Source organism: Nerophis lumbriciformis, linkage group LG32, assembly GCF_033978685.3.
Source record: "Nerophis lumbriciformis linkage group LG32, RoL_Nlum_v2.1, whole genome shotgun sequence".
Taxonomy (NCBI): domain Eukaryota; kingdom Metazoa; phylum Chordata; class Actinopteri; order Syngnathiformes; family Syngnathidae; genus Nerophis; species Nerophis lumbriciformis.
In genome coordinates, this window is record NC_084579.2 from 9,116,883 (window position 1) to 9,130,506 (window position 13,624).

Consider the following 13,624-nt stretch of genomic DNA (forward strand, 5'->3'; position numbering starts at 1 on the left):
TTAAGGGTTGAATTGTCCATCCTTGTTCTATTCTCTGTCACTATCTTTCTAACCATGCTGAACACCCTCTCTGATGATGCATTGCTGTGTGGCACGCACAAAAGTGCTTTCATCAAATGCACTAGATGGCAGTATTGTCCTGTTTAAGAGTGTCACAACATTGCTGTTTACGGCAGACGGACTGCTTTACTGTAGACGTTCTTTATATTGTGGGAAAGTGGAGCTGGAGGGGGCGTGGCCTCCAGCTCCGCCTGAATTTCGGGAGATTTTCGGGAGAAAATTTGTCCCGGGAGGCTTTCGGGAGAGGCGCTGAATTTCGGGAGTCTCCCGGAAAATTTAAACAATATTTTTCAAAATGTGTGATGAATTGACCAATAAATAAAGCATACCAAATAGAAAGAAAAAATATTTATACAACATTTTTTCATCTTGAAAACGTGACAAAAAAAATACTTAAATTGACCATTAATGTGTACTAAATAGAAGGAATAAATATTTATATTCAATTTAAGGACTTTTATTTTATTTTTTTAAATGTTTGACTAAAAATACTTAAATTGACCAATAAATAATGTAAAGTAAATATAATGAGAAAGTATTTATACAACATTTAAGGAATACTTTTTAAAATATGTGATAAAATACTTCAAATGATTAATAAATAATGCATACCAAATAGAAGGAAAAATATTTATACAAATGGTTTTCATCTTGAATTTAAGGAAAACGTGACAAAAAATACTTAAATTGACCATTAATGTATACTAAATATAAGGAACAAATATTTACATTCAATTTAAGGACTTTCATTTTTTTAATGTGTGACTAAAAATACTTAAATTGACCAATAAATAATGTAAAGTAAATATAATGAGAAAGTATTTATACAACATTTAAGGAATACTTTCTAAAATATGTGATAAAATACTTAAAATTATTAATAAATAATGCATACCAAATAGAAGGAAAATATTTATACAAATGGTTTTCATCTTGAATTTAAGGAAAACGTGACAAAAAATACTTCAATTGACCATTAATGTATACTAAATATAAGGAACAAATATTTACATTAAATTTAAGGACTTTCATTTTTTTAATGTGTGACTAAAATACTTAAATTGACCAGTAAATAAAGTAAAGAAAATAAAATGAAACATTATTGATACAATATTTACAAAAATGTGTGATCAAACACTTCAATCGATCAATAAATAATGCATACCAAATAGAAGGAAAAAATATTTATACAAAATGTTTTCATCTTGAATTTAAGGAAAATGTGACCAAAAAAAATACAAAAATTTACCATTAATGTATACTAAATATAAGGAACAAATATTTATATTAAATATAAGGACTTTTATTTTTTTATGTGTGACTAAAAATACTTAAATTGACCATTAATTTAGACTAAATATAAGGAAAAAAATATATTTACACAAAATATAACGGATTATTTCAAAATGTGTGACTAAAAATACTTAAAATGACCAAATAATTAATAATAAATATAAGAGAAAAAAATGTATACTACATTTAAGGACATTGTTTTTTTTAAATGTGTGACTAAAAATAATTACATTGACCAATGAATATTGTATACTGAATATAACAAAAACATGTTTACACAAAATTTAATGACATTTTCAAAATGTGAGACTTAAAATATTCTAAATCACCAATAAATAATACATACTAAATAGAAGGTAAACAATATTTATACAAAGATTTAAGGAAATCTTTACAAAATGTGTGACTAAAAATACTTAAATTGACGAATAATATACACTAAATAAAAAGAACAAATATTGATACATTCGGGACATTTTTAAAAATATGTGACGAAAAATGCAAAAATGTACCAATAAATAATGTATACTAAATATAAGAAAAAATATTCATTAAAAAATGTAAGAACAATTTTTAATTTTAGTAAATGTAAGTAAAATGTGTGATATTGTGGATTTGACCGCATGAAATTTTTTCTTTATCGAATTGAATCCCAAATATATTTAAACTAAATAGAAAAGAATACAAAAATAAAAATAGGTTTTTACACTATTTAAATATTTATAATAATTTAACACTCTTTAAAAAGTTCTTGAAAATTTGAAATTAATTTTGAGTAAATCCATTCACTGTATCTCAGTGGTTCTCAAACTTTTTTCCACCAAGTTCCACCTCAGAAAACACTTGGCTCTCCAAGAACCACCATAATGAGCAACATTAAAACACAGTAGCGCAGTAGGCGAAAGTATTCATTAAAACCGTTTAACAGGTATATTTACTATTTTTGGCCACAGTAACATGACACACAGTTTGAACAGTAACACTGTGTTTGAATATAGGAAACTAAAACACTGTCATTTAATTAAGTGATTATTTGGCGTGCACAGATGGAGCCCGCATACCATGGTTTGGCAACCACTGTTGTATATTGTTATGATAACAGAAAATGTACATTCAAATACTGTAAAGGAGTTTCAACTTACGTCAAAGGCAGCCGGGCAGCTGCGCTTGGCAGCTAGCCGGTTGCTGTTGTTGGTGTTCAAGTTGGCGAAGCCTAACCGACTTTCTTCCCCGGATCTCTTCCCCTCGGAATGAGCGGAGGTTTGAGCGAGGGCGGCCATCTCCGCCTCCTCCTTCTTGGCCTCTTCTTCGTCCTCCTCCTCCAGCGTGCTGAACTCCAGCCTCAGCCTCATGTCCTCCAGGGGGTCGAGGCGCCCGCACGTCTGCGCGGCCGTGCCCTCGCCTGGCAACGCTAAATGAGCCATGGGGAAGCCCTCGTCCTCCAGGAGGGCGTCTCGCTCCACGTCTTCGATCTCGATGAAGACCCTCTCCATGCCGAGGAGAGGCGGGCCCCGCACTGGGGTGGAGGGCTCGCTGTCTAAGGCCGAGTCCGACAGGCGTCTGAAGTAGTAGTTGTAGTTGAGGGAGTCCAGGGGTTCCATCTCCAGACCTCTGCAGGGAGACGCCCCACAGCCCCCCCAGGCTTCTTCCTCTCCCTCCTGGCCTGAACACTGGCTGGAAGACGGACGCTCGTCTGAGCCGTCCTCATCACTTCCTGGTCTCCATAGCTTGTTGTGCCGCTGCTTACTGGGAAGTCAAACAAGTGACAGCAGCTGCGTGTTTGCAGTAATGAAGTCTGAAGCAAAAAACCTACCTCGCGTCCAAAATTCCCTCATATTCCGCCAGCTGCCTCATGAAAGCGGCGTTGGGCTGAGCGACGCCTCGTTTCTGCTTGACAAAGTTGTAGGCTTTCTCCAGGGGCCAGCCGTACTCCTTCATAGCGTAGGCGATAACAGTGGAAGCGGAGCGGCTCACGCCCATCTTACAGTGCACCAGGCACTTGGAACTGTTCTTCCTGTGAAGCAAAACACACATTATGATGATTATTAGGTAGGGATGGGTTACTTTCACATTCGAACCGATACGGTATGAATTCCCGAGACCCTGGAACTGATACCGATACTCAACAGTACCAATTATTGGTACTTTTTTGTGTGTTTATGTTGTAATGAATGTTAAATGTGTTTAATAGTAAAATCGCATGCGGCTCTTTGATCACTCTGATGCGGCTCAGCAGCTTACTTGCCGAACCCCCCGTTTCCCGGGAGACTTCCGGATTTCAGTGCCTCTCGCAGAAAACTCCCGGGATTAAAATTCACCGATTTTCACCCTTACAGTTATAATAAGAGCATGCCATGATGGTAGAACATTTGGCGCCCTCCACAATCTGTATTAGCAGCGTGCCAACCCAACCACTTGTTATACAGTATGCATCTTCTGCTTACACACGTACGTGACAGCAAGGCATACTTGGTCAACAGCCACACAGGTTACACTGACGGTGACCATATAAAACAACTTTAACACTCTTGCAAATAATGCGCCACACTTTGAACCAAAACCAAACAAGAATGTCAAACACATTTCGGGAGAACATCTGCACCTTAACACAACATAAACACTGTCATGTCTGTATTATCATGTTTTGTTTTAAGTCATGTTTTGTTTAGTTTCTGTCTTTTCACTCCCTTGTCTGGTCACCATAGCAACCATTAGTTTTCATCTGTCACGTGGGGGTCGCAGCTTGCTGCGGGGTTGTTCTTCCAACGCAAGAACGGCTCCGGACGACAGCGTAAAGGTAGGAAGTGATTTATTTCTCATAAAACACTCACTACCACAAAACACAAAAATACAACCAAAAAAGGCAAGTGTGCCTAAAACATAAAAAGCTGCCAATTAACAAAAACTAGGACATTGACATGGAAACTTACTTTGTCAAAACGAGACCTGAACCGGAGTGACATAACGACAATGCAGGCAGGACGAGTGATGAACAAGGTATGCTTAAATAACAGTGACATGATTGGTGACAGGTGTGTGTGAGTCAAAACGTGAAACAGGTGCGTGACGTGACAGGTGAAAACTAATGGTTGCTATGGTGACCAGACAAGGGAGTGAAAAGACAGAAACTAAACAAAACATGACTTAAAACAAAACATGATAATACAGACATGACAAACACAACAGAACAAATACCCAGAATCCCATGCAGCCCTGACTCTTCCGGGCTACATTATACACCCCCGCTACCACCAAACCCCGCCCTCACCCCAACCCTGCTCCCTCACACATCAACCCCCCCGCCCTCTGTGCGTCGGTTGAGGTGGGCGGGGTTTGGTAGCGGGGGTGTATAATGTATCCCGGAAGAGTTAGGGCTGCATGGGATTCTGGGTATTTGTCCTGTTGTGTTTATGTTGTGTTACGGTGCAGATGTTCTCCCGAAATGTGTTTGTCATTCTTGTTTGGTGTGGGTTCACAGTGTGGCGCATTATTAGTAAGAGTGTTAAAGTTTTTTTTATACCGCCACCGTCAGTGTAACCTGTGTGGTTGTTGACCAAGTATGCCTTGCTGTCATCTACGTGAGCAAGCGGAAGCCCCAATCAACGTGTGGCTGGTCCGGCACGCTGGCTGAAGTGGGTGCTATATTCTGTACCGTCACGGCACGCATGACGCTGGCAAGCGCCATTCACGTAAAACCCGCGTGCCGCACCAGCATTCAAATTCCAAATTAAGGTGTGGGCAGCGTGTCTGAGTCCCTTGGTTTGTACATAGCACAAAGCAAAAAAAAACGTTGTATGCAGTGTTATTTCATTTTAAATTTCAAAAATTTTTTGTGGCTCCCATTGTTTTCTATAATTTGTGAAACTGGTCAAAATGGCTCTCTGACTGGTAAAGGTTGCTGACCCTTGGGTTAGTGTGTCTGCCTCACAATACAAAGGTCCTGAGTTCAATCCCGGGCTCAGGATCTTTCTGTGTGGAGTTTGCATGTTCTCCCCGTGACTGCGTGGGTTCCCTCCGGGTACTCCGGCTTCCTCCCACCTCCAAAGACATGCACCTGGGGATAGGTTGATTGGCAACACTAAATGGTCCCTGGTGTGTAAATGTGAGTGTGAATGTTGTCTGTCTATTTGTGTTGGCCTTGTAATAATAATAATAATACATTTTATTTATAAGGCGCCTTTTTGGGCACTCAAGGACACCGTACAAAATCAAAACAATAAAATCAAATTGGATAAAAAACAACAACAAAGATAGAGAAGAAAAGATGATTACAATGAATAAGCAGTCAGGAATAGGTGTGTTTTGAGTCTTGATTTGAAGAGGGATATTGAATCTAAGTTACGAAGGTCTGGTGGTAAAGAGTTCCAAAGATGTGGGGCAGAGCGGCTGTTTAAATAAAGGGACAGTGAGATGGATGGATAAATAGGATCTTAGGGAACGTGAGGGCGTGGCGACATGGATGAGGTCAGAGAGATTTGATGGAGAGAGGTTATGGATGGCTTTGAAAGTGAGGAGAATTAATTTAAAGTGGATACGATGTTTGATGGGTAGCCAGTGGAGTTGCTGCAGAACAGGGGTGATGTGCTGGATTGAAGGGGTTCTGGTGATTATCCGGGCTGCAGAGTTCTGGAGAAGCTGAAGTTTGTGATGAGTTGGCGACTTGTCCAGGGTGTACCCCGCCTTCTATCCGAATGCAGCTGAGATAGGCTCCAGCACCCCCCGCGACCCCAAAAAGGACAAGCGGTAGAAAATGGATGGATGGATGGCTGTATTCTGTTTTTATTTATTTACCATTTACACAACGTGCCAACTTCACTGGTTTTGGGTTTTGTACTTTCTGTGTGTATGTGTCGGCAGGGCGGCTGAAAATGAAGACAGTTAAGCTAGTTGTTGTTGTTTTGGCTTTGTTATTAAATAGAAGTTTGATCCATCACCCCCTTTTTACGTTTGTTGATATAAAGTACTGTATAGTGCTTTAGATTGTGTTCAAAGTTACAAACCGTTCCTAAAATATGGACTTTTGTCTAGGCTGGAACCCATTATTAATTCATACATAGTTTCTTATACGAAAGGCCCTAATAATGGTAAAAAAACAACAACATATTTACCGTATTTTTCGGAGTATAAGTCGCTCCAGAGTATAAGTCGCACCGGTCGAAAATGCATAATAAAGAAGGGGAAAAACATATATAAGTCGCACTGGAGTATAAGTCGCATTTTTTGGGGAAATGTATTTGATAAAAGCCAACACCAAGAATAGACATTTGAAAGGGAATTTAAAATAAATAAAGAATAGTGAACAACAGGCTGAATAAGTGTACGTTATATGAGGCATAAATAACCAACTGAGAACGTGCCTGGTATGTTAACGTAACATATTATGGTAAGAGTCATTCAAATAACTATAACATATAGAACATGCTATACGTTTACCAAACAATCTGTCACTCCTAATCGCTAAATCCCATGAAGTCTTATACGTCTAGTCTCTTACGTGAATGAGATAAATAATATTATTTGATGTTTTACGGTAATGTGTTAATAATTTCACACATAAGTCGCTCCTGAGTATAAGTCGCACGCCCGGCCAAACTATGAAAAAAACTGCGACTTATAGTCCGAAAAACATGGTAGTCGGTCGTAAACAGTTTTTTAAGGCTCTAACTAAGAAAATATAAAATTTAGTGGAAATGCGTTTACTACGGTTGTCATGTCTGTGTAATCATGTTTGTTTAGTTATTGGACTCTTTAGTTTCTGGCTTTTCACTCCCTTGTCTTGTTTCCATGGTTACCCATTGGTTTCACCTGTTCCACGTTTGGACTCATTGTGCACTCTTGTTTGTCACCATAGCAACCCATTAGTTTTGACCTGCCCTCACGACTCACGCACCTGTCTTTAATCATGTCACTATTATTTAAACCCATTGTTGCCAGGAAGTCTCCCTGGCGACATCATACCCCTGACTCTATGCTTCACACTTTGTTTACCTCTGCGCACTTCATGCCATGTCCAAGTAAGTTTTTTCTATTCATGCCACAGTTAGCGACTTTTGTTCATGTCCATTAGAGATGCGCGGTTTGCGGGCACAACCGCGGAGTCCGCGGATTATCCGCGGATCGGGCGGATGAAATAAAAAAAAATTAGATTTTATCTACGGGTCGGGCGGTTGAAATAAAAAAAAAATTAGATTTTAAATAGATTCAGGCGGGTGGCTGTTAAACCAATTCGGAAATATATATACATAGTTAAATGTTGTTACCCACATACGAAAAACAAGCAGGTACCTGCTGCATATGCCACAACAGAAGAAAAAAAAAAAAAAAGAGATGGACACTTTTACGGAGCGGAGAAGGGACGCCTCGCCGGGGTCCGGGACCGAGGCCCCTTCCCCCGAGAGGGCCCCACCGGGAGCTGTAGCTGAGGCGATCCGCGAGAAGGGTCCGACGCAAGTCCAGGGTCACCACCGCGCCCACCGCACCGACACCCCGCCTCGTCCGCCTTCGCCGCGGCCGGCGTCACGCGCAGCAGGTAAGCAGCTTACCTGCCCGCCACCCCCGTGGCCGGGGGCTCGTAACAGGGGTCACTCCGCGCGCTCCGCCCGCGCAGCTTACCTGACCGCCACCCCTGTTGCCGGGGACGCGTAACAGGGGTCACTCCGCGCGCAGTGCGCTCACGAAAGGGGTGGGGCTCACCCTGGTTGATATAGACAGCAGGACGGTGGCCATGGAATTTGGAACCCGCTAAGGAGTGTGTAACAACCCACCTGCCGAATCAACTAGCCCTGAAAATGGATGGCGCTGGAGCGTCGGGCCCATACCCGGCCGTCGCCGGCAGCGAGACGCGCTTGTAGGTGCGCTCAGCGCGGCTCCCATATGATTGCGCACTGGTGTGGGTCTGGGTCGTGACAGCGTGGCACGCGAATGTCTGTGCTGCATTGGATCAGTCTCCTTTCTTTAACAGGCAAAAGCTTTATAACCTCACTAATGCCTTGCATCGTCTATATTAGATATATAACAACGGGCGGGTATGGGCGGGTGCGGTTCTGATCAAATGTTAGATCGGGTGGATGGCGGATGGTTGACGACTTTCTGATGCGGTTGCGGATGAAATAATTGCCTATCCGCGCATCTCTAATGTCCATAGTTTTTTGCCCACGTGCAAGTCTTTTTGTTTCGTTAGTCAAGTTTGTACTTGACTAACGCGCTTTTTGTTCCTTTGTTAGTGTAAAATAAATAATGTCTTCACCTTCACGCCATGTCTGGTCCAAATGTTCATTTGCACCACGGGAGAACAAACCACGCCATAGTCCAAGTCATGACAACGGTCAGGCCAAGAACCAAATAGCCGCGATAAGTGGGACGACTGTACGACTACAAAGTGTCAAAGTGTGCACGTGTCACCTGGCTTTGACAATGAAGTTGTAGGTGTCGTTCCAGTGGGCCAGCAGGTCGGTGTCGTCCTCGTCGTAAACGCGGACATTGTGATAGGAGAACATCCCTGGGAAGAAGTTGTCAATCTCTCTGGTCACGTTCAGAATATAGCCCACTCTGGAACAAACAGAAAAATCAATAACTTTTGCTGGAGTTTGCTGCACGGAATAATTAAAACCCGGGAGTTGCTGATCCTTACCCACAATCACGCAGTTCTTCTAGGTTGGAAGCGTTCCATTCCGAGCCCTATACAAGCAAAAGCACTTTATCAGAGTAACTGCAAAATTGTGGCGAACGACTGCGAGTGACAATTCTCACCAAATAAACATGGTCAAAGATGAGTGTAGCCTTGTCCATCTGTCCCAGTATCAGCAACATCTCGTTATCAATGAACTCCTTGTATTCGGTCAGGTTACAACTCATGTGCTGCTCCAGCTCCGTGCGGATCTGAGTGAGGAGAACGCAGGAAACATGATGTCATAGCTGTACGCTTTATAATATACTTCTACCAAGGATTACTTCTTTATTAGTTTGTTTGGATTCCACTTTATTGCCACTGCATATGTCACAGCAACAAGGTGGCAAAATACATGCTGCATCTAAGAAGACGTGCATGTATGAGCAGCAGTGTTGGGACTAACGCGTTACAAAGTAACGCGTTACTGTAACCCCGTTAGTTTCGGCGGTAACTAGTAATCTAACGCGTTATTTTTTTATATTCAGTAACTCAGTTACCGTTACTACATGATGCGTTACTGCGTTATTTTACGTTACTTTTTATGTAGTATAAAGTGTGTTTTATCGGAGCGCTGCGGTGTCATCGTTCTGATTCTTCTTGCGTCACAAGCCGGAGAAGAGAGAGAGACATGCGCTCTGTGTGGGTGTGTGGGGAGGGAGGAGAGGGAGGAGAGGGGGGCGTGTCTGATCATGGCGGAGCCAGAAGTCGAGTTTGCTAACATGGAGATATTTTCACTACTTTTCTTTTGTCGAGCACAAAGAAAATAACATTTTAATTAAATGTAAATTGTGCTTTGGATCAAAGATCCCATCTACTGCCCAAAACAGCTATTCAAATCTGCTGAAACAAGCTACATAAGCAACATACTTCGACGAAGCTAGTAAAGAGAGATAGAGACTCCAATGACACTTCAGCACTGAAGGTACACACACTCTGTCAATCAATGTTCCCTCTAATTGTTCATGTGTGTGAGCAAACGCAAAAACTCCCTGAGCATTCAGTGGAGCCCATGTGAGCAACATCAGATGTGCACACTGTGGCTACACCAGCAGCACACCTGTCCCAAACCTGACTAAATAACAAGTTCCATCTCCATCCATCCATCCATTTTCTACCGCTTGTCCCTTTCGGGGTCGCTGGAGCCTATCTCAGCTGCATTCTGGCGGAAGGCTGGGTACACCCTGGAAAAGTCCCCACCCATCGCAGGGCCAACACAGATAGACAGACAACATTCTCTTATTATTATAATCAAATGACAGCAGTCATTTCCATTTTTAACATAAGTGTTTGGGCCCACTTACAATGACAATAACAACAAATATTGTTTTTCATGAACTGTGTACTTGTATTGTTTGTCTGGGTGGAGGTCCTGCTTTGGAAATAGTTTGTACCCCTTTCAGACATTGCATTTAGTTCCCATTAAAACATTCACATGTTGCACAATGAAATGTAAGCAGGGGATCATGTGTACATTCCTGCAACTTCCTGTTTGTAAAAAATATATTTTTATTAGTATGTATTTAATATATTAACAGCATTTAATGATTAATATTTATAAATTAAGATTCCTAATAAATGACACTAGAATAGGCACACATTTGATTGGTAAATCATAGAGTAACGACCTGGAATTACACTTTATGTGTGGTGTTGGAGTTGTCCGACTTTTTGTGTGGCTGTAAACGCATCACTCTAAATGTATAGACCAGTGATCCTCAACAGGCGGACCGCGGTCCATGTCCGGACCCAGCGACGTGTCCGTCCAGACCCAGCACGAATTATAGTAAAAAAAATAAATAAAATAAATGTTTTTTTTATTATTATAATTATAATTATTATAAAAAAATATAATAATTGTATTTATCTGTGAGTTATCGCTAGCGCAAGTCAACGTTCTTTGTTGTTTTTAGTCAAATATCTCCACGTTTCGTTTACACTTCTCGTGTCTCACTCACTCCGTCTCTCTCTCTCTCTCTCTCTCTCTTTCTCTCAGAGAGAGAAAGAGAGAGAGACGGAGTGAGAGCGAGAGAACGCCACTCTGATTGGCTAATTCCGGGGTATGGGTTGTCATCTCTTTCACAACGACGCGCTGATAGGCTGTTACCACCTGGGTCATGTGCACAGTGCATGGAACCTTTCGCTGCAGGCACACAGTTGTCTCGTATCGCTACTTCGCTAACTGTTCACTTGTCAGTCACTGAATGTGAATCAAATCACAATGACATGCTCCAAGTTGGCTCAAGCTGGTAAAAGAAAGGTGGACAGGGAAAACCGACGTTTCAAGGAAGAATGGACAGAGCAATATGTTTTCATCATACCTACTGCAAGTACCAGACCAATGTGTCTACTATGCAACACTACTGTTGCTCTGGTGAAAAGTGAAAATCTGAAACGTCACTATCTGAAAGAGCACCGCGAATTTGAAGAGACATTTCCTCATGATTCAGAGCTAAGAAAAAAAGAAATCACGAGGCTGAAAAAGCCATATGAAACATCAAGCAAGATTTTTGTTAAATCTATGACACAACAACAAATAGCAACAGAGCAGTAACGTGCGGTGAGGTTGATGGCTGGTGAGGCACTGACTTCATCACAGTCAGATTTACAAACATATGAACCCTAAAGAGTATCTTATTCACCATTTGATTGGCAGCAGTTAACGGGTTATGTTTAAAAGCTCATACCAGCATTCTTCCCTGCTTGGCACTCAGCATCAAGGGTTGGAATTGGGGGTTAAATCACCAAAAATGATTCCCGGGCGCAGCGCCGCTGCTGCCCACTGCTCCCCTCACCTCCCAGGGGGTGATCAAGGGATGGGTCAAATGCAGAGGACACATTTTTTCAAAGTTCTTATTTATTTTTGTTTCAAAGAAAATATTTCATGAATTTTATTGGATATTTATTTTATTTTTGTTAATTTTAAGAAAATGTTAAACTACCTACCTCCTGCTATTATATACGCTTGACCGATAATAAACGGACCCAGCCTGTTTCAAAAAAACATTTGTGGACCTTCAAGATTTGTACTTGAGGACCCCTGGTATAGACTATAAAGTTCACAAACATAAAGAGGGATCCTAGTGGGCCAGGCCAATCGTTCCTTATCTCTAAACTAAAACTGGGGAAATGTGTAGAGTGTTCTGAGCTTCAGACATGATTTTGTGTCAGAATTTCTTGAGGAAAAAATGCCTGGTTAGGCTTTGTGTATGTAGTGTGTGCCTTTCTTGCTTTACAGCTATCCTGTTATTATGCTGTTTGTTACTTATGTATGTTATGTTGCAGCTATTTAAAATAGTTTTGTCAATTTGTTCTGGCGAGAAACAAATTGGCCTTTGTAACATATCTTTGTCTTTGTGTGTTGTATGTAGAACACATTGCTTAGCAGAGTTCAGTGATACAAATGTATGTCATGTTGATCAACAGATTGTATTATTCTCCAGTGCAATAACAGTACTGAAATGAAGGCTAAAAGGGCATTAATTGGAGCTTTAAAAAAAAAGAAGAAAAAAATAAGTAACTAAATAGTTACTTTTCACAGTAACGCATTACTTTTTGGTGTAAGTAACTGAGTTAGTAACTGAGTTACTTTTGAAATGAAGTAACTAGTAACTATAACTAGTTACTGTTTTTCAGTAACTAACCCAACACTGATGAGCAGTATGACATGCATGTGAATATACAAAAGCACTAGTATTAACATGTTTTTTACAATAGTGGAATAATCGGAGTATGAACACTTACAGTATATATACTGTAGATGTGCAATATAACTGTATTACGTTTTAACGTGCAGGTCAAAATAGTACAGAAGGATGGTACTCATTGTTATCCCATTGGGTTGAGTTTTTCCTTGCCCTGATGTGGGATCTGAGCAGAGGATGTCGTCGTGGCTTGTGCAGCCCTTTGAGACACTAGTGATTTAGGGCTATATAAGTAAACATTGATTGATTGATTGATTGATTGACTGTACATTAGGGATGTGAATCTTACAACAACACACAATTCCATCCCGATTCTTGGGCAAACGATTCGATTTACAATCGATTATTTGGTATGAAAATTATAATACCCTTTTCAAAACAGGTTACAGGTTAAAAAAAGCTCTTCTTGGCGGCTTGACGTATGACGAATACCAGTGATCAACCTTTTGGAGCCCAAGATCCGTGGTCTCAGCCAAAAACCAAAGCAAGATCTACACCTGCGTCAAATATGTATATATATATATATTTAAAGCGTTTTCTTTATTTTCATGACTATTTATATTGTAGATTGTCACTGAAGGCATCAAAACTATGAATGAACACACGTGGAGTTATGTACTTGACAAAAAAAGGTGAAATAACTGAAAACATGTTTTATATTCTAGTTTCTTCAAAATAGCCACCCTTTGCTCTGATTACTGCTTTACACACTCTTGGCATTCTCTCAATGAGCTTCAAGCACACCTGTGAAGTGAAAACCATTCCAGGTGACTATCTCTTGAAGCTCAAACTATTGATTAAATACATATTGAATTTAATTTTCAAATTGTAAATATATACAAATTAAATGCTCAGGTTTTTACAAACAGACCGGGGTGGTGGTTCCTCTCTTTAAGAAGGG

General features: G+C 40.6%; 1 protein-coding gene and 1 long non-coding RNA gene across 3 annotated transcripts in view; one reads left to right on the forward strand and one right to left on the reverse strand.

The window, feature by feature from the left end:
- LOC133574573 (uncharacterized) overlaps positions 1-13,624 on the forward strand; it is a 73,083-nt gene that overhangs the window by 49,433 nt on the left and 10,026 nt on the right. The gene's annotated exons all lie outside the window — the stretch shown is intronic.
- The window catches only part of ssh1b (slingshot protein phosphatase 1b), a 54,840-nt gene that overhangs the window by 1,972 nt on the left and 39,244 nt on the right, over positions 1-13,624 (reverse strand). Inside the window, exons 11-15 of the mRNA XM_061926742.1 lie at positions 9,103-9,231; positions 8,984-9,030; positions 8,755-8,901; positions 3,167-3,367; positions 2,496-3,099 (exon numbers count right to left, since the gene is read on the reverse strand). Coding sequence (XP_061782726.1) covers positions 2,496-3,099; positions 3,167-3,367; positions 8,755-8,901; positions 8,984-9,030; positions 9,103-9,231 — 1,128 coding nt within the window. The remainder of the gene's footprint in view (positions 1-2,495; positions 3,100-3,166; positions 3,368-8,754; positions 8,902-8,983; positions 9,031-9,102; positions 9,232-13,624) is intronic.